This window comes from Xenopus laevis, chromosome 2S (genome assembly GCF_017654675.1).
Source record: "Xenopus laevis strain J_2021 chromosome 2S, Xenopus_laevis_v10.1, whole genome shotgun sequence".
Classification (NCBI taxonomy): Eukaryota; Metazoa; Chordata; class Amphibia; order Anura; family Pipidae; genus Xenopus; species Xenopus laevis.
In genome coordinates, this window is record NC_054374.1 from 132,631,135 (window position 1) to 132,651,609 (window position 20,475).

General features: G+C 39.5%; 1 protein-coding gene across 1 annotated transcript in view; it reads left to right on the plus strand.

Moving 5' to 3' along the window:
- The window catches only part of arhgef25.S (Rho guanine nucleotide exchange factor 25 S homeolog), a 150,444-nt gene that overhangs the window by 18,740 nt on the left and 111,229 nt on the right, over positions 1-20,475 (plus strand). Inside the window, exon 2 of the mRNA XM_018250087.2 lies at positions 11,150-11,369. Within this exon, the coding sequence (XP_018105576.1) occupies positions 11,150-11,369 (220 nt within the window). The remainder of the gene's footprint in view (positions 1-11,149; positions 11,370-20,475) is intronic.

Here is a 20,475-nt window from a genome sequence, read left to right on the forward strand (position 1 = left end):
ATCTGTTACATTACCCCTATATTGGGTTTCAAGTAACACGTTTCCCAGGTGTTCCTGTTAAGATAGTCTCAACAAGACAGTGTAAAAAAGTTTTAAACCTAGAATTTGGGGAGTTAAACCCAATAGAATTGTTTTGCCTCCAATAAGGGTTAATTATATCTTGGTTTGGATCAAGGACAAGCAACTGTTTTATTATTACAGGAAAAAAGTAAATAATTAAAGAAAAATTTTAATTATTTAATTAAAATAGGAGATATGCTTCCTGTAATTCTGGAGTTTCTGGATGAGTTTCTGGATAACAGGTCACATACCTGGACCAGGGTCACGGCATAGAAAGGTTTGAGGACACTTGTCATTAGGCTTTTTCACCATTTATCACTGTGGAAATCATGGATGCCATTATGCATTAAATGTGGTGCAGTATGATCATTTTCAGTTAGACAGCTGGTGTGGATTAGCATGTGTCACTCTCCCCTCCCTCTGTCACTCTCCCTTCCCCTCTCTTGCTCACCCCTCTGTCGCTCTCCCCTCATCCCTTGGTGTAATTCAAAAGACAGAACTATGATAATGATGATAGTAGAAGAGGAATAAAACAAATGAATATAGAAGACAGCACAGTTCCTAATCCTATTTCACCTCCTTTCTTTGGGTAAATCAAGATGCATTTTCAGTCTTTGGGCACACAAAAATTTCTATATAATTTATTATATATATATATAAATATATATATTTACTGTATTGAGCAGTCCTATCTCATCACACAGGCTCACTCACCTACAGTATAATTTATCCGTGGAGGTTAGTGAGTTGGGTATTATACATAGTAAGTTAGGTTGGAAAAAAAAACCTTTTTAGTCTATATATAACCTGCCTTACTGCTAGTTGATCCAGAGGAAGACAAAAAACGCTGGGGCAGATTTACTAAGGGGCGAAGTTGCTGTCGTTAGCTAAAATTCGCCAGAAATCCCATCCGCAGGGACATCAGCAATTTAATTACAGGCATAGAGGACAATTCGCTAGTGAAAGTGACCATTGCTAGCATAGTTTTGCTCCCTATCCCCAGGCAAATTTTCACTTAGACGATTAATGATTACTCCACAAATTCGCTTAAAGGAAAACTATACCCCCCAAACAATGCAGCTCTCTATTAAAAGATACTGAGTAAAACAGCTCATGCGTAAAACCCTGCTTCATGTAAATGAACCATTATCATAATAATATACTTTTTTAGTAGTATGTGCCATTGGGTAATCATAAATAGAAAATTGCCATTTTAAAAAATAAGGGCCGCCCCCTGAGATCGTACGATTCACTGTGCACACATACAAACCACATGTAAGGTCACATGAGCCAATTAACAGACAGAGTTCTGCCTTTTGCTTCCTCACTTCTTCCTGTTACAGTTAGTGTTGTAGTATTTCTGGTCAGGTGATCTCTGAGGCAGCACAGATAGAGTCACAAAATGGTGGTTCAAGGCAAGAGATGTAAAAGGGCAATATTTATGTAAATATATATTCCAGTTTGGTAAGATTCTTTAATATGTCATTCAATTTGATATAAACTATCTGTTGCTTAAGTATTCATTTCGGGGGTATAGTTTTCCTTTAAGTGCGAATTTTCCATAAAGTTACCCCTTTCGCCACCCCTTTCGCCAGAGTTTCCTTCACCAGCTTAGACCTGGCGAACTGATAAAACGAAGCTCAGCTGTTTTTACATTATGAAGTCAATACAAACTTGCTATAAAGCTCTTTTATAGCAGGTTAGTGGATTTCTGTATACTTTGAGCGCTTTTATAAAATGTATTTATACCTCACTCTGGCCATTTTTAACTATGTTGTACAAATAAACAGACATGCTGAAAGAAATACCTGAAGTTATAGGATTCTTTCTAAAATTAAAAGATTCCAGACTGCACACTTTCCATTTTAGCTGACACTAACATGGGCCGTAAATATTTTTGATGTTCTGCTGGGAATGGGAAAACCATAAAATGACGATGCAAAAGGAAATTCACTGGCACACAGGTAGTACTAGCAGGGTAAACCCTTGCTGTTTTATTCGATGAATAGCAGCATGCAACGTTTCGGGGTAACCCCCTTTATCAAGCATCATTCATCGAATAAAACAGCAAGGGTTTACCCTGCTAGTACTACCTGTGTGCCAGTGAATTTCCTTTTGCATCGTCAATTCAAGGTGGGACGCCGATTCTGCCATTGCTGTGCACCAGGGACTATCTTCTATCCAAGGCTAGGGTGTGCGAGTGCACTTGCTAAAAACCATAAAATGACTCAGTTCAATATTAGGTGCAAACCCACATGTTACATCCTTTAAAGGAGAACTAAACCCCTTTGGCGCTAAAATCCCTCCCCTCTCCCCTGTGTTGCCTCCCCTCCCTTCTCCCCCCTGGCCTACCTCCCCCCCCAGGCAAATGCCCCCCTCTTACTTACTTACTTACCCCTCGGCGCAGGTCCTGTCCACAGAGTTCACAGGTGCCATCTTCTCCCGTGCGGTCTTCTTCCTGGATTGCCCGGCGTTTGGCGGCGCATGCGCAGTAGGAGTATTTCATTTAGTAGATGCCAATTGCACAGTCTGCATTTGTCCAATTACCAGACCAAATGTTGTGTAGCAAGGCTGTTTTAATTAATGTGTTTCAGCCTAATATAAATATAGCATCTCTTTATCTCTTTACTAGTTGAAGAAATAGGTTTGGCAGCTTTCCTACCATCACTGTATTGCTAGGTTTTAGCTACAACAAATCATTCAAATGGACTTTAGTACAGAAAGCATTTTTAAACAACTATTACATGACATTAGATTGATTCCCTGCAGGAAAGAAATTAAAGTAGCTAAAACATCACAATTTGGCAGCCTAGTGCAGTTCCCAAGGGAGGCCTTATGTGGTAAAGTGGCCTTGAACATTTACATTTATAGTGAATTCATAACTCCCAACTGTCCCGTTTTTAGAGGCGCAGCCCCTCTTTTGACAGCTCAACCCGCCGTCCCTTTTTTAAAACTGGAAAGTCACGATTTTCTCTGCACCGAACAGGCAGAAAAAGAAACAGTAGTGTTTCTAACTTAATTGGCTTTTGCCAGAGAGCCCAGAACAGCCACAGCTGCAGAAAAGATACTTTTGTAACAATTTTGAGGTAAGTAAATAAGTAATTGTAACAATATAAGATAACAGATCCCTTGTGAGAGGTTAGACTCACAGCTTAAAGGAAACCCTTTCGGCACAAATCCCCTCTCCCCTCCCCGCCGTAGGCCCCCCTCCCTCCTCCCCCCCAGGCAAATGCTCCTAACTTGAGGTCCTCTCAGGGAACCTTAATAAAGAAAATAGAGGTGTTATAATGCCCTACACATGAGCCCACTGTAAAGTTACTGGGACTAATAATGTCCCATATGTTAGAAAATGTATGGGAGAAAACCGTTTTTAAGGACTTTTGCAGCCTATCACTCTGAAATAAGGAAAAGTCGCAAGCGTTTTTTGAACTTTGATGCACTTTCCACTAACAGAATATTATGTAAGTAACAGAAGAATGAGGAAGATCTATATACTTCAGTGCACTTCGCCTGATCTGAGCTGGCGAAGGCAAGTCTGGCAAAAGAGGTAACGTTCAGTAAAATCTGCATTTTAGTGAATTTGCAGAGTAACGTCCATTCACTAGAGCGAATTGTCGCCTGGCGATTGAGTGTGAATGACCGCTAGTGCTTGACTCTTTAATTGGCGCCTGCACCCGTTAGTAAATTGCCAATGTCCCTGCGGGCGGTAACGCTAGTGAATTGATGCTTGCGTTAGCCACTTCACCCTTTAGTAAATCTGCCCCTTCGTCTTCTTACTCCTCAGTCTCTATATTTATTATAAAGCAAAAGCAACAAAAATTCATCAGTATTTTACATGACTCTATTTGACCAACATCTTGGCCTCCATAGTTGGTAACATAGTACACAACATTCTGAATTCCATGGACAGATGCCTGCAACACTGTTTGCCATCAGGGCTTGAAACTACTATTAGAATCTCAACTACAAAGAAAAACCAGAATTATGAATTCATCTATATACCAGTCCAATTCCCCATACTGGGTATAGCATAACATTGAATCAAAACAAGAATTCCATCAGGGCTTCAAATAAAAAAAAATCTACAATTCTGTAAGCTATATAAGCTATATACCAGTCCAAATCCCCATACTGGATATAGCATAACATTGAATCAAAACAAGAATTCCATCAGGGCTTCAAGCCTACGAAAAAAATAGAAGGCTGAAGCAGAACTGATTAGATATTATATGAATCATAATATTTAATTGCATAGGAACGGAACATGACTCAGCTAAGGGATGTGGGGGCAGTGTTAATCTTTTTCTCCTGCCAAGTGAATACTTCTATCAGTTGGGTATTGGAGAAAGAAACTCAATAAACCAGTCACAGAAATCTGCATAAAAGGGGTTGTTCACCCTTAAAGGAACACCAACAGCAAAAAATTAAAGATGATAATATAATTACTGGTGTGTTTGCTTTAGAATCACTACTATAGTTTATATTAGTGATTCCAAATCGGTAGCTCATAAGCAACATGTTGCTCACCCACCCTTTGGATGTTACTCCAACTTGAAGGCAAGATTTAATTGCATTAAAACCAATCAGTAGCTCGTAAGCAACATGTTGCTCATCCAGCCTTTGGATGTTGCTCCAACTTGAAGGCAAGATTTAATTACATAAAAACCAAGTGTACTGACAAACAGGGACTCCTTTAGGCTACCAGTCCACCTAGGGGCTACCAAACAGCCAAAACTCAAGTTTTACCAGTGCAGGCAACAGTGCATTATAGTTTCATTACTTTAAATCAATTTAATTTTTTTGGTGTTACTGTTCCTTTAAATGATCTTTAAGTATGATATAGAGAGTGATATTCTGAGACAATTTGCATTTAGTTTTCATTTTTCATGCATCGATTTAAAGAAGAAACAGAAATATGAACATGGGAGGGTCTGAATAGAAAGATGAGCAATACAAAGAAGTGATAACAATACATTTGCAGCCTTGCAGAGCATTTGTTATTGTTTTTTACGTGGTGTCATTGACCCGATTTGAAAGCTGAAAAGAGTCAGAAGAAAAGGGCAAACATATCATAAACTATAAAGAAAAAAGAAAAATATATGGCCAATTGAAAAGTTTCCTAGAATTAGCGATTCTATAATATAGTAAAAGTTAACGTAGAGGTGAACTGCCCTTTTAATACCGTATGAAAGCAAGTAAGGCCATCTCATCATCTCAATGATGAAATATATGCATCTCCTGACAATGCCTAATTATTTCTCTGCTTGCCTTATTATATTGTTTGCTTGAAAAATCTGTTCTTGAATTGTTTTGTCTATGGTATAGCTCACACAGCCCCCACTGGCATCAGCTTATATGCAGTTATGTGGGTGCTGGTGCTGGGAGCAGTCTGCCTTTAGTTACACACCAAAGTTTATATGAAAACACTTTAATCAAGTATCATGGTTTAAATATGACATGCATAATGTAGCAATAATTTTTTGAATATTTTTCTTAAAGGAAAACTATACCCCCCAAACAATGTAGGTTTCTATAAAAAGATATCGCATAAAACAGCTCATATATAAAACCCTGCTTCATGTAAATAAACCATTTTCATAATAATATACTTTTCTAGTAGTATGTGCCATTGGGTAATCAGAAATAGAAAATTGCCTTTTTAAAAAATAAGAGCCGCCCCCTGGGATCGTACGATTCACTGTGCACACAAACATACCAACAAACCATACATGTTAGGTCACATGAGCCAATTAACAGACAGAGTTGCGTCTTTTGCTTCCACACTTCTTCCTGTTACAGTTAGAGTTGAAGTATTTCTGGTCAGGTGATCTCTGAGGCAGCACACAGACCATCACGAAATGGTGGCTCAAGGCAAGAGATGTAAAAGGGCAATATTTACTTAAATATATATTCCAGTTTGGTAAGATTCTTTAATATGTTACATACAGTACAGTGAATCCTACGATCCCAGGGGGCGGCCCTTATTTTTTAAAATGGCAGTTTTCTATTTATGATTACCCAATGGCACATACTACTAGAAAAGTATATTATTATGAAAATGGTTTATTTACATGAAGCAGGATTTTACATATGAGCTGTTTTATGCAATATCTTTTTATAGAGACCTACATTGTTTGGGGGGTATAGTTTTCCTTTAAGTATCGTGACTGTCTTGTCTGTACAATTGCTATGTAGCCATGGGGGCAACCATTCAAGCACAGTATACACTGTTACTGTTCCTTTAAGCCAAAGTCTATGCATATGTGCCAACTGGATCAGAGAGGAGTTGGGTGATTGGGGAATGCGAGATATTAATCTTGGCTTACTTTATAAAAAGTTACTGGTCTTTAAGATGAACTGGAATGTTAAGTATTCATGTACTAGACTGATTTCTGTGCACTGTCAATACATTGCACATAACTATGAATACATTACATGTTATAAATAGCTGTGCAAGTGCAACATAGAGTAAGTGATAATCTGTCTGTAGACTCAGTAATTATATAATAAACTAGGGATGCACTGAATCCAGGATTCGGTTTGGGATTCGGCCAGGATTCGGCCTTTTTCAGCAGGATTCGGATTCAGCTGAATCCTTCTGCCTGACTGAACCGAATCCTAATTTGCATATGCAAATTAGGGGCGGGTAGGAAAGTCGCGTGACTTTTTGTCACAAAACAAGGAAGTAAAAAATGTTTTCCCTTTCCCATCCCTAATTTACATATGCAAATTAGGATTCAGATTCGGTTTGGTATTCGGCCGAATCTTTTGAGAAGGATTCGGGGGTTCAGCCAAATCCAAAATAGTGGATTCGGTGCATCCCTATAATAAACTACACTTGGAAGCATTATGGCCACATGGTTTTATTCCTTAGCACATTGCTATGACCACCATAAGAAATATGAAACAAGCTTCCTATTCTTTCTTACCCCCATATGTAATAAAAAGCACTATGTTTGTCCAGGAGCAGTAACCCATAGCAACCAATAAAATGTTTGCTTTTAAACAGGTGACCAGTCAATTCTAGCTGCTGATTGGTTGCTGTGAGTTACTGCTCCTGGGCAAACTTAGTGCCTTTTATTACATACCCCCTCAGTGCCTTATGTTTTTGAGGTAATGGATGCACAGTAACCATCATCCATTAGCCATTCCTTGTTAACACTGTTACAGTGCATCTGCCCAAGAGGCGAAACTGATAATGGGGTTTTATTTTGTAACTGATACATTCTGGTTTAATCATTAAAGGAGAACTAAAGCTTAGTTAAGCCCTAGTTCTCCTTTAATGACCAAACCAGAATGTATCAGTATCATGTATCATGTAAAAGTAGGCTAGAAGTGTTATACATTATGTTTTGGGCTTCTGTGAAGATCTGTGTCTGTGAAGATCTGTGTCTCCAAATATTCCCCACTTGCTCTCCATCTTCTTTTCTGCTTAGGGACCGACTCGCAATATACAGTACACACAGAATATACATGTCACAATATAAGGCTGATTAGTAATTAAAGCAGATAATTACTACATGGCAGCACAGCAACCAGTGCAACTAGAATCAGAATTTAATAATCAGACTTGAAACATCAGCTTATATTACAGGCCAACCTAATTTTCTGCTTAATAATTTGCAACAACCACTAAGTTTTGCTTCTCAACAGCTGCTCAGAACCCACTGAGCATGTGAGTGTTGCAGATTCTTTCCAAGATGGTGACCCCCTGTGACAAGTTTGAAGTCCTGGATCGTTGCTGTTATTGAGAATCTGAAACTTTAGGCCGGTGCAATAAATTCAGCATATAAAATATGGCATTTTTAGCCACATTCATTTTTAGGGTTTAGTTCTTCTTTAGGGGGCACATTTACTTAGCTTGAGTGATGGAATAGAATAAAAAATACTTCGAATTTCGAAGTATCTTTTGGCTACTTCGAACATCGAATTGGCTACTTCGACCTTCGACTACGACTTCGTATCGAACGATTCGAACTAAAAATCGTTCGACTATTCAACCATTCGATAGTCGAAGTACTGTCTCTTTAAAAAAAACTTTGACCACCTACTTCGCCACCTAAAACCTACCGAGCCTCAATTTTAGCCTATGGGGAAGGTCCCCATTGGCTTTCTAGCCAATTTCTGATCGAAGGAAAATCGTTCGATCTATGGATTAAAATCCTTCGAATCGTTCGAATTGAATGATTATTTCTTCGACCGTTCGATCGAACGAATAGCGCTAAATCCTTCGACTTCGATATTCGAAGTCGAAGGATTTTACTTCGACAGTCGAATATCGAGGGTTAATTAACCCTCGATATTCGACCCTAAGTAAATGTGCCCCTAGGTGTAACAACTAGAAAACAATGTTTGAGAAGTTTCTACTGAAATGGTTGAAAAATACAGATGAATGAAAACCCCTCTCCATCCTCTTGATCTTTTTTTCCATCATTGCAATGTATATTGATGAGTGACATTTCTGCTCCTATAAGCTGTGTGGGAAAGCTGGAAATGTGATGTGCTAGGCAGTGCTAAAGGCAGATCTCTAGAGCGCCCATCCCACACAATCCCGTCTACTTCTGTATTTTCCCATGCAGACACAGACAGCAACTGCTTATATGGAGGTATTTAGCCAAGTCTTGCATTTAAGTATGTGCCCATATGGAAAATGAATAACTTTTTTTTCAATCACACAAGGGCACATTGAAGTACATTGTGCTAAAAGGATATAGTTACATATCGCCTGGGATAATCTCATCCCAACATTCCTTTTTAAAATGTTAATCTGTTTTATTTTTATGTCCTTGTGCCAGTTTTTTATTGTCCGGTTAGACAGCCTTGAAACAGTGAGTGCAAACGAGGACTAGGCCACGGGGCTTAACCAGTGAAGTGACGATATTATCTGACACAGTCATAGAAAATCAGAGGAAACCATTAGCAACAGCAATAGCAATCACAAATTAATGATCCAGACTATAAGGGCAAAAACAGTGTTCACCATCATTAACAACAATGTAATTGATGCAGGTAAAATAGGCAATAAAATGCTTGTCAATGTATTTTTGCATGATTTTACCAGGTGCAATTTCTATGGCTGGCAAATGCTTTAATATGAGCCCCTGTTGGTGCTATTAATTTATTGTAGTGCAGTTGTAAAGTTCTGCAGGCATAAGTAGCCTGCTATACTATAAATAAATAAATAAATAAATACATACATAAATAAATATATACATACATAAATAAATATATACATACATAAATAAATAAATATATACATACATGCTACTGCTTGCTACTGCTTGCTGCTGCTTGAACAAAAATTAGTAACTAAAACAAAGCCATGCAGTGCCTTAAATATAATGTGTGTATGTATATGTGTTCTTAAAGCTGTAAGGACGCATCTCCAATGCATGAATCTTGCACTGTATGTAGCAGCCCTTCAGGAACACATGTCAGACTGAAATACTGCATTAAACTGTTATTGTGCAAATAGCTGTATGACACATAGTGACAGCTGAGGAGAAAGGAATGTGCTGTTACTTTTGTTCTGTGTTCTGTGTGTGTCACACTCACACACACACACATACACATTATCTACAGCCTTATCAAACATGATGACATTTTGCTGATATTGAGCTCCTGCTGCCATATTATTTCACCTGACTGCAGTAACACTCCGAACACCTGCCACTTAGCATAAAGCCTAGAGCCATTTTTGGAAACGAAACAAAACAGGGGTAAAATTATACAGTACATTCAGTTTTCTATCAGTGGGGGGGGGGGGTTGCTTGATGCCACTTAGTATATATGAGTATCTGAAAATAATTGACTTCAAATAGAGATAATGACAGAACATTCTTTCAATGATGGACATCGCTGCCATGAAATCTACAATAATCCAGAGAGCCATAAAATCCACAGTGTAGAGTAAGATACAATGCAGGATATTGAAGAAAGGAAGTCCGTATTAATAAAAAAGGAAAAGATTCTATGAATCCTGGTGAAAACAGTGACAGAGAAAGGGATGCCTGGTCCCCCCTCAAGGCTTGCTTTAAGGAGGTATGACGTTCAGTAAGGAGGGGTAAACAGGAGGCACTGGTACAAATTTTGCACTGTTATATTACTGCTCAAAACCTCATGGCACTAGATGGCGATTCAGTGATATTTCTGGAGGGTACGTGAAGTATTTAAATCATCTTTTTGTTTTTATTGCAGGTAAAACATGCACAACATGCAATAAAAACGAAAAGATAACTTGAATACATAACCTACTCTCTGGGTGACATGTTACTACTTTGAATGCTGGCATTCTGACATGGGGGCTGCTACCTGTTGAGGATTACTGTGACACGGTTTTGAAAATTCTGGGACAATCCAATTTATAATATTGATATTTCTGGAGAATCTGGAGGACAATGTGGTCTTGAATTTGTAACAAGTTACAGTCTGGATGAGTAAATGATGAAGACTTAACTGAGTGGGTATGTTGATGGTAGTTAATAAGGACACAATAGACATTGACTGAACAAAATTAGAATTATCATGATAAGTTATTTTGCTTATGTATGTCATGGGAGTTAAAGGCTTTTGTAATTAAGGGATTTGTGTGTAGGATTGGCCAGTGAATTTGGCTGGAATATTTAAAGCTTTGTAGGGTAGGAGAATAAGAAATGTTGTAAAATAATGACTTAGGGCACTGATTTGAGGTAGACAAGTAAAGGTGGCCATGAATGGGCTGATAAAAGCTGCCGGCAGATAGCTTATTAGCTAATGCATGGGGCCTTCCGAGAGGCCTTCTTGACCCATATCTAGCCAAAATCAGGCAGATGTTGAGATCAGCCCGATATCTCAGTAAACAATCTGCTCGTTTGGCAACCTTGCTAAATGAGAGGATCTTTACATGTATGGCCACCTTAAATGTTCCCATGACGAGGTTTCTAGAGAGGGGAGATGTCTGTAGTCATATAAAGTAATTAACAGGTCAGTTTGGTGTTAAGGTATTGATTGGATACAAAGGTAATATTTGTCAAAATGTGTGAAAATGCAATTTTTTCTAATATTTAAAATAGAAGATAAACTATTCAGTCTTCTATGCTCTTATTTCTAGCTTCCAGACTCAGCTTCTGAGCACAGTAGAAATCAGGAGAAGAGAGACGGAGAGAATACCCCAGATGGAGAGGAGGAACAACCCAGTGTGGAGCCCCCTCACACAGCTTCTGGTCTTCAAGTTCCTACTGATAGCTTGTGCCCTGGGATGGGCAGAACCAGGCGCCTCTCAGACATCCGTGCGTGGTTTGGAGAAAACTTCTTTCATACGTCAGAAGAAGGTAAAAATATTTCTATTATTAATGAATTGCTATAAATAAGTTTGGATATCAAAAATCTGCTTTTCAACATAGTGATTCTTGGGAGAGAAAGGTGTTACTATATCCCTGGTGGTTAAGCTTTCAAGTACAGCAAGAACAAAGGTCCCAGGACCCATAACTGTGTTTTAACATCCAAAGGATCGCAGCGATTGCTGCTCCTCTGATAACATGGCTTTCACTGTCTCATTCTGGGTACTGTATATCTTCTCATCCAGAGACAGTGAACATGTGTTGTATGTAGGAGCATTGCTCCTGTGAGTGCCAGGACAAGGCAAAATACCAAATAAATGTTTAACCTTCTTTGTATACAGTATGTATTGTGAGATGAAAGTATATATCTTTGTTTAAATATAACATAAAGTGTGATATTTTTGATCAATCTTCCTATTGATATGGGCAGATCTGCCTATCGATTTGTAGTTCCGTTAGTGTTCACCAGTTCATTTTCTAAAGTATCTCAGTAAGGCTCAAGAAAAATATTAATATAATGTTTCTTAATTGTTTAATATATGACTGTCTAGTTGACGGTCCACATGCAGGGTTTCCATGACATTGTCATGCCCTGCCGTATTCCCACTTTTTTTTCCTCCAGACTTTTTTCAATAACTGGTCCACATCATGGAAAACCTTGGACAGCATTGATCTAATATTGTATATAACAGTATTGAATGAACTGATACAGGAATTGAACCTGGGCCCCTAATAATAATGGAGCTGCTGCATAAGGATTGAACCTTTTCTCTCCAATTACAATTTATTATGGTGCTTTAATAATTTTAGAAATGGCAGATTGCTTGCTGGGCTTTGTCAAGAAGTTAATTTCCTACACTATATCTCTCAGAGATGGGATTCATTTAAGACGTAGTAATCTAGTGTTCATATACTTAGTCCAGGAAACATTATCAGTTAATGACTTTGGACATGTGGCTGAAAAGTTCCCCAAATAGCCCGGTATGCCATCACTCTAAGTACTGGCATCACTAGGAAGTAGGTTTCTCATAATGACGATACCCTATGCACTCTGTCATCTCTCAGAAAGAGCCTGCTAGTTTGTTATAGACCCATTAAGCTATTTTCTCACCAGTAATTGCTCTCTTCTTTTTCTTGCAATATCTGTTTAAGATCTTATCACTCACTGCAAGCATGCACAAACACAAGTAAGCACAGTAACATGACTGCTATCATAAGCCTCCTCTGATTAAGGAAAGGTCTGGTTGCTTTGGTCTTCTAATTAAATCACTTACTTTAATCCCTATGGGCTCAAAAAGCAATAGCGAGAATTATTTTCACTCTTTATGCATTCGCAGCGCTTCGATTTCTGAAGTCGCCCAAAGTTTCCTCATGAGGCAACTTCGGAAAACGAAGCGCCGCGTGTGCCTTCCCCCAGGCGATTTTCATTTTAGCCGACAGAGGGCAGGGAAAGGCAGTTCGGGAAGATTGTTGCCCCGAAGTAGAGAAGATTTGTCGCTGGGGCGACTAATCTCCCCGAATCTGCTCATGTGGCCAGACCCTTAGTCCATTACTCCTAATCTGGACATTTTTATGTGGTATGTTCTGGATCCTAGAGACAAGCTAAGAGCTGCCTTTTAATCTTTCATTTAGATGATGAATAAATCTTAAAAATAATTTAAAATTGCTTAGGGTGCTTTCCTAAGCACTTTTACAATTTACATAAAAAAAAAATTTCAGTTACGGAGCTAAATAAGTTTTTATTAACTGCCAATATGATAAATTTTGCAACAAAAGTGCCACCTGCTGGTCAGTCCCTGGGGTTGTACAGTCACAGACATATCTATAGAAGGAAAACACAGAAGTGTTCTAATGTTTCTCTGCTCAGGAAGTAGATGGGAAAGGGCATCTGAAGGTTCTTAAAAGAACTGACCAGCAGGTGGTGCTGTTGTTATACAATTCATTATATCAGCAGTTTATAAAAACTTACATAGCTCAGAAATGGAAAAAATGTAAATGCTTAGAAAACCACCTTGAACAATTTTAAATGTGATTTCTTAAAGGTTTACTTATCTGTTAACAAATCTGCACATGGACTACCAAGGGTGCAACTGCACCAGGGCCCACCGACGGATCGCGCAAGTGCGAATCCGCTGACAACATTGCTTGTGATGGGGGGGCTGCATGGACTGCACCCAGGCCCCGCACCAGGTAGTTCCATTACTGCATGAACTGATTGTCTTGCCTAGTCTGCTATAATGATCATTAGTTCTAAATCCAAGCAAACATTGTGCACCTGTTTCGGTGGGCTGTGCATTCAAGTGTGTGTGGCTAATACAGCTGTCAAACACTGTCTAAGCGTCTATGTAAACACACTCTGTTACCCAATCAAAGTCACTGAAAGACTGAAGGCTATAACACTTTAATAATAGTAATAATTCAGGGTGTTGTTGTACAAGTCCATGGCACTTAAAATAAGTGGCTAAATTAATGCAGCCAGGCCTTTCGCTTTAACAAGAAGAAGCTTATGAAATGTTTCTTTGAGCCAGCGCAGCCCATCAGAATGCACTTTTCTTAAGTGCCCTGTATTAACCTCAAGGACAGCATATATGGCTTAGGGCATATTTCAGTTCCACTGTAGTGAAGCTGATAAGCAATGCATTCCATCAGTACAGGATTAACAATTTCTACTGGGCTAAGGAACTCATGGGCACCGGAGCTGTAAAGGAGGTTGTTTTGCAGTGTGCACACAATGTAATAAATATTGCTACCCTACAGTTTTTCTCTATTCATCACAGAGTATTTATTCCAACAATTATTACTGATGGCAACACATAAGTGCAGGGTTGGACTAGGGGGCCCGGGGCTCACCTCGGGCCATAAATAGCCTTAACATTGGTGCTGAGTGATGTCATCAGTTATAATGAGTTCTCAGTGATGTCACATGCCACATGACTTTTGAGTATTAGAAAAAAATAATGTACCTCCTGTTGTAAAATATGAGGGTAAAAGAAGTTCCATGACCCAGAGAATCCACATTGTTGGCAGGAGGGAAAGGGTTAAATTGGGAAGAAACCCAATACTGTCCGCTTTTCTGGGAGTTACGTGTTGTTTACACATACAGGGAGAATTTAACTTGGACACAGTTATGTACATGTAAGCATTTGTTTATATGGATAAAAAGGGAGCAAATAAGCATTTATCCAAGTACTTTAACAAGTCTTAGCCCCCCCCCTCCAAAGAATGAAATCTGCTCTGTGTCAAAAGGCATTGGAACATTTTTTTCTACTTCAAACACAACATTTTAGTAGCTTTCAGACTCAGTGAAGCAACTGTTTTTTCTCTTAGTGCATTGCCTCCTTGTGTGCTGGGATACTGACATCAAAAATATTGAGTCATTCCACCCCCATAATATCTGCCTTCTTGCCAGTGTGCTTTCTCTTGTGCCTGTAGCAAAGATCTGCTGCAGTCAGCACCCCGTGCAGAACATGTGGATATCTTGGCTGATGCTTTATGTGATGCCAGAGACCCCCATAGGAAAATATTGTTAAAGGAGAAAGTCAAAATCATTTGTGGCTGCCAATTGTTAGGCACTCCGACTGGCCAGTGCTCATGTTAGCTGAAAATTGCCCTGGCCTGGGGTTCTTCTAAGCGAGCATCACAGAGAGATCATCAATTTCTGCTGCTTCTAAAATACTGTGGCCGATGTTTGAGCGGTAGATTGAAAAGCCGTCTTTTTTTGTTTTCACTCAACTGTGCATGTGCACTCATGTGAAAGAAGAAGCAGGAGGTCCACTCAGTGGTGTTCGCTTACTTACTATTGGCACCCCCCAGTGATTGTTGCCTTTCCTTCTCCTTTAAAGGGGAAGTAACGTCTATAGAATAAGGCTAGAAATGCTGTATTTTGTATACTAAACATAAACATGAACTTACTGCACCACAAGTCTAATCAAACAAATGATTTATGCTTTCAAAGTTGACCACAGGAGGTCACTGTCTTGTAATTTTGTTAAACATCTTTGCAAGACCAAGACTGTGCACATGCTCAGTGTGGTCTGGGCTGTTTAGGGATCGTCATAAATTATCAAAACAGCACAAGTCAAATAACATCTGCCAGAAGCCAATACAGCAAGACTGATTAATAATCAGAATATGCAGACTGCACTGGGTCCTGTGTCGTCATGTAATCTAATGTGGATTTTATCGTTTTTGTTCTGCAGAACCAGTGGCTATTGCAAAATAATCCTCCAGATAGAATCCCAGTTTATCTGTTTAAATCTGACTCCAAGATCTTCGTCTCTGCAGCTGGAGTTGGAAACAGTAAAGGGAATGACAAAGCAAAAATAAAATCCAATACAAATCTCTACACAGTCACTGACTGCTCTACAGGGAAACAAACAAATCTGCTTGAGTCATGCATGGCTGGGAAATAAGGCCAGGGCTCCCCCTACTGTTCATAAGTATGATTGTTTCCCTGCTCAGCAGTTAGGGACTACCAGTTCCTATCCCCTGCAGTAAATGAAGGGAGCATTTCACTGCATACAGTCAGGTTTCTTATATAAAGGTACACATTTTTTAAATAAAGTATACTGGAGATAGGTTTCTTTTTCATTAAATGGATACTGTCATGGAAAAACATGTATTTTTCCAAAACAATTAATAGTGCTGCTCCAGCAGAATTCTGCACTGAAATACATTTCTCAAAAGAGCAACCTTACTACATGTAAAGTAACAGTATACAGAAGCACAGATTATTACCTCAACCATATACACAGAAATATGACTCTGACGTTTCTTATGATATATACTTAAAGGGATCCTGTCATTGGAAAAAATGTTTTTTTCAAAACACATCAGTTAATAGTGCTACTCCAGCAGAATTCTGCACTGAAATCCATTTCTCAATAAAGCAAACAGATTTTTTTTATATTCAATTTTGAAATCTGACATGGGGCTAGACATTTTGTCAGTTTCCCAGCTGCCCCAGTCATGTGACTTTACTTTCTGGCAGGCTGTTATGTTTCCTACTTAATGTAACTGAATCAGCAGTCTCAGTGGGACTTGGCTTTTACTATTAAGTGCTGTTCTTAGATCTTCCAGGGAGCTGTTATCTTGTGTTAGGGAGCTGCTATGTGGTTACCTTCTCATTGTTCTGTTGTTAGGCTGCTGGGGGGGGGCGGGAAAGGGAGGGGTGATATCACTCCAACTTGCTGTACAGCAGTAAAGAGTGACTGAAGTTTATCAGAGCACAAGTCACATGACTTGGGGCAGCTGGGAAATTGACAATATGTCTAGCCCCATGTCAGATTTCAAAATTGAATATAACAAAATCTGTTTGCTCTTTTGAGAAATGGATTTCAGTGCAGAATTCTGCTGGAGCAGCACTATTAACTGATGTGTTTTGAAAATGACAGTATCCCTATAAAGAAAGTAAAAATGGGATTTTATTTTTTTGCCTTCACATGCCCTTTAAGTGTCCCCCCTCTTCTATACCTAGACCTCAGAATGATCTATTTTGTATACAGAGATTGAAAGTGGAATTTATTTAGATCCATCGACAGGCCCCCACTCTGCACTCCCTCAGCATGCTTGGGGTCTGCGGTTACTAATGTGTGTGTTGGTAAAACACCCATTCTGCCAAGCTGGTAGTTGTTACTATTTGTGGGGATAAAAAGGATCTGTATATTTTGAGGTAAACATATAGATTGCTCACCCAAAATCATTTGCTATTTCATTTTTTTAAGTGTGTATAAGTTTTCTCTTGCAGCATAAAAATCAGAACAGAGATAAGGTCATTCCCTATCTAAGACAACCTAATCCTGGCGACTGATCGCCTCATCTTTGCAGCGACCAATCTCCCCAAATGCCTTACCTCTGTCTTGTGCTGGCTAAAATTAAAAATCACCTGCGGCATGGCACACGCTTCGTTTCCTCGCGAGGCAACTTTGGGCAACTTCGAAATACTATTGAGCGTGTGCTCTTACCCTTAAAGTTAATTTTTATCTGACAACTTCTGCTGTGATCAAAGTTTTGTTGTAGGGCCAGTGGGTCAGGGGTTAACATGTTCTGCATAAGGTGCAGCAGAAGATTGTGGAACAGTGGCCAGGGGCTAGGTTTTAACTCACAGCTGCATCGGTTTTTGGAACAGAAATCTGGGTGGCTCCCTGTCCCTGATTCCAGCACCTACTCTCTACAGGATAATTCTCTGGTTATACCTGTAAGCTATTCCATTTTCAAGGCACTTTGCTTGGCTCTGGAGAGATCAAGGGAACTTCTGACCCTCCTGTCGCTTGAGGTGCAGACCCCATGCTAGTGCATTTGTATTTTGACATTTATAAGAGGAAGATTTTATTTTTGTTAAATGGCTCTTTTTTATATACCTGGGGATGATGCAAGATGGCAGGAGTAGCATTGGGAGCTAGGGATGTCGCGGACTGTTCGCCCGCGAACTAATTTGCGTGAACATCGACCGTTCGCGTCCGCCAAATGTTCGCGAACGTCGCGCGACGTTCGCCAATTTGGGTTCGCCTTAGCTGGCACTTATTTTTGCCCTCTCACCCCAGAGCAGCAGATACATGGCAGCCAATCAGGAAGCTCTCCCTCCTGGACCACCCCCACACCCCCTGGAACACTCCCCTTCCATATATAAACTGAAGCCCTGCAGCGTTTTTTCATTCTGCCTGTGTGTGCTTGGAAGAGCTAGTGTAGGGAGAGAGCTGTTTAGTGATTTGAGGGACAGTTGATAGTAACTTTGCTGGCTAGTAATCTACTTGATACTGCTCTGTATTGTAGGGACAGAACTCTGCAGGGATTTGAGGGACATTTTAGGTTAGGTAGCTTTGCTGGCTAGTAATCTACCTTCTACTGCAGTGCTCTGTATGTAGCTGCTGTGGGCAGCTGTCCTGCTGCTGATCTCTCATCTGCTGACTGCTGCCTGTAACCCAATAGTCCTTGTAAGGACTGCTTTTATTTTCTTTTTTGTTTTTTTTACTTTGCTACTGTAAGAGCCCAGTGCTATTAGTCTAGCTGTTTTGGGGAGTGGGACTGGTGTGCTGCTCCTCCTAGTAGTTCACCACTACCAGCACCAACCAGAGTCAAAATTGTTACAAAGTATCTCATTTGCACCTGTTAGCTGTTCTGAGCTCTCTGCCAAAAGCTAATTAAGTTAGAAACTGTTTTTTTTCTGGCTGTTCAGTTCAGAGAAAAGAGGGACTTTCCAGTACAAAAGAGGGACAGGGGGTTGAGTGGTCAAAAGAGGGACAGTTGGGAGGTATGCAAGTGCCACCTAGCTGTGTGAGCTTTTTCACATTCTGTCTAAATAACAATAATAATTCCGTGTCCGTAAACATCACCTGAGTGATGTTTTTACAGCAGCAATAATATATTCCGTACCCACTACTGTATACGTTGCCCTTGCAGGCATTGTTTGCCCAGTCTTTAACCAAGTGCCACCTAGCTGTGTGAGCTTTTTCACATTCCGTGTCCAGAAACATCACCTGAGTGACGTAGTGTGATTTCTGCCCTTTACAGCACAAAACGCAGCGCTGTGTCAACAATGTATTTTTCAGATACATTTTTGCCCTTGATCCCCCTCTGGCATGCCACTGTCCAGGTCGTTGCACCCTTTAAACAACTTTAAAATCATTTTTCTGGCCAGAAATGTCTTTTCTAGCTTTTAAAATTCGCCTTCCCATTGAAGTCTATGGGGTTAGCGACGTTCGCGAACCGTTCGCATTTTTGACGCAAGTTCGCGAATATGTTCGCGAACATTTTTTCCGCCGTTCGCTACATCCCTATTGGGAGCGACGGAGCAGTATCCTCCTCCAGAGCAATCTTTGTACCTCCACAACAGTATTATGTCCCTTTCATGTATTTGCATGTTTTTCTTATTCTGTAGCCAACACACTTGGGGATGCAGGAAAGAATAACGAGAAAAGCCCTCAATGTTCTTTGGAGAATGTCTAATAATTCTTTAAATCTGTTTTTAATAAATGCATTATTATTTCTGGGCAGTGGACATCTGAAAGCAATGCTTATTTAGAAGAAATCTTCCTGGAGTTGGATTGTGACTAGTGCTGGGTGGAAAGAATATTTTGTTTTACAGTGTGACAACTACATGACTATGTTTGAGTGGGTACAGAGCCCTATAGCACTGCACAGCTGCATGAGCCAAACTACCCTTGTGTGTAATAGTGTTTATCATTGATGTAAGGGGTTCATTTTTATAGGTGCTTAATTTGTTAAAGTTTTAATAACCCATACCAACCAATCAGCAAGCCACATTTACCATTCACCTTTTCAAAATTAAACATCGGGTTAATTGCTATGGGTTGCTATGCCTGGGCTAATGTTTGCCAGTTTTAGACCTGGTAAATCAGGCATAAGCCACTGCAAGCCCTCCTGATGCTGTTGAACTACAAGCTCTCACAAGCAGCTAAATGAAGCTGCTAAAGCACTGTGAATTGAAAACAGTAAGGTAATATGAGAAATTGGAAACAGGAGTAATAAACATTAAAGTGGAAACAGAAAATGAATAAGCAATGTATTTTTTTAAGTTATGATACTGACATAGTTGTTAAGCTTTTTCTCATAGCTACACTAACTGCACATATTGCCTGCCTCCTACTGGTGGAAACAGGAACTAGTCTGCTGCACTGCTGTGATCCCTACAGGATTTTCTAGTGTCTGGTCTTTCAGTAAAGCTGAGATTACTTCCAGTAAAGACCAGTCATGGTATGTATGTAATGGTTGATTTATGGAGAGGTTCCAGTTGTTTCAATGCTGTTTTTGTACACAGGTTTATAGATAGATGATAGATAGATAGATAGATAGATGATAGATAGATAGATAGATAGATAGATGATAGATAGATAGATAGATAGATATTCAGTAACAGAGGAAATGATAATAATGTAAAATAAATGGGCATATAAATTAAATATACAAAAAGACACACAAACTACCAATAACCAAAACAAAAAGAAAAGATGCCTCTGCACAAAAGAGTTTACAATCTAAAAGTTACACCCCTCCTCTTCAGTAAAATGATTTGTGGATTTGTACCATAGTAGCTGGGATTAAAAAAAAACAACACATACACATATCACTCAAGTTCAAC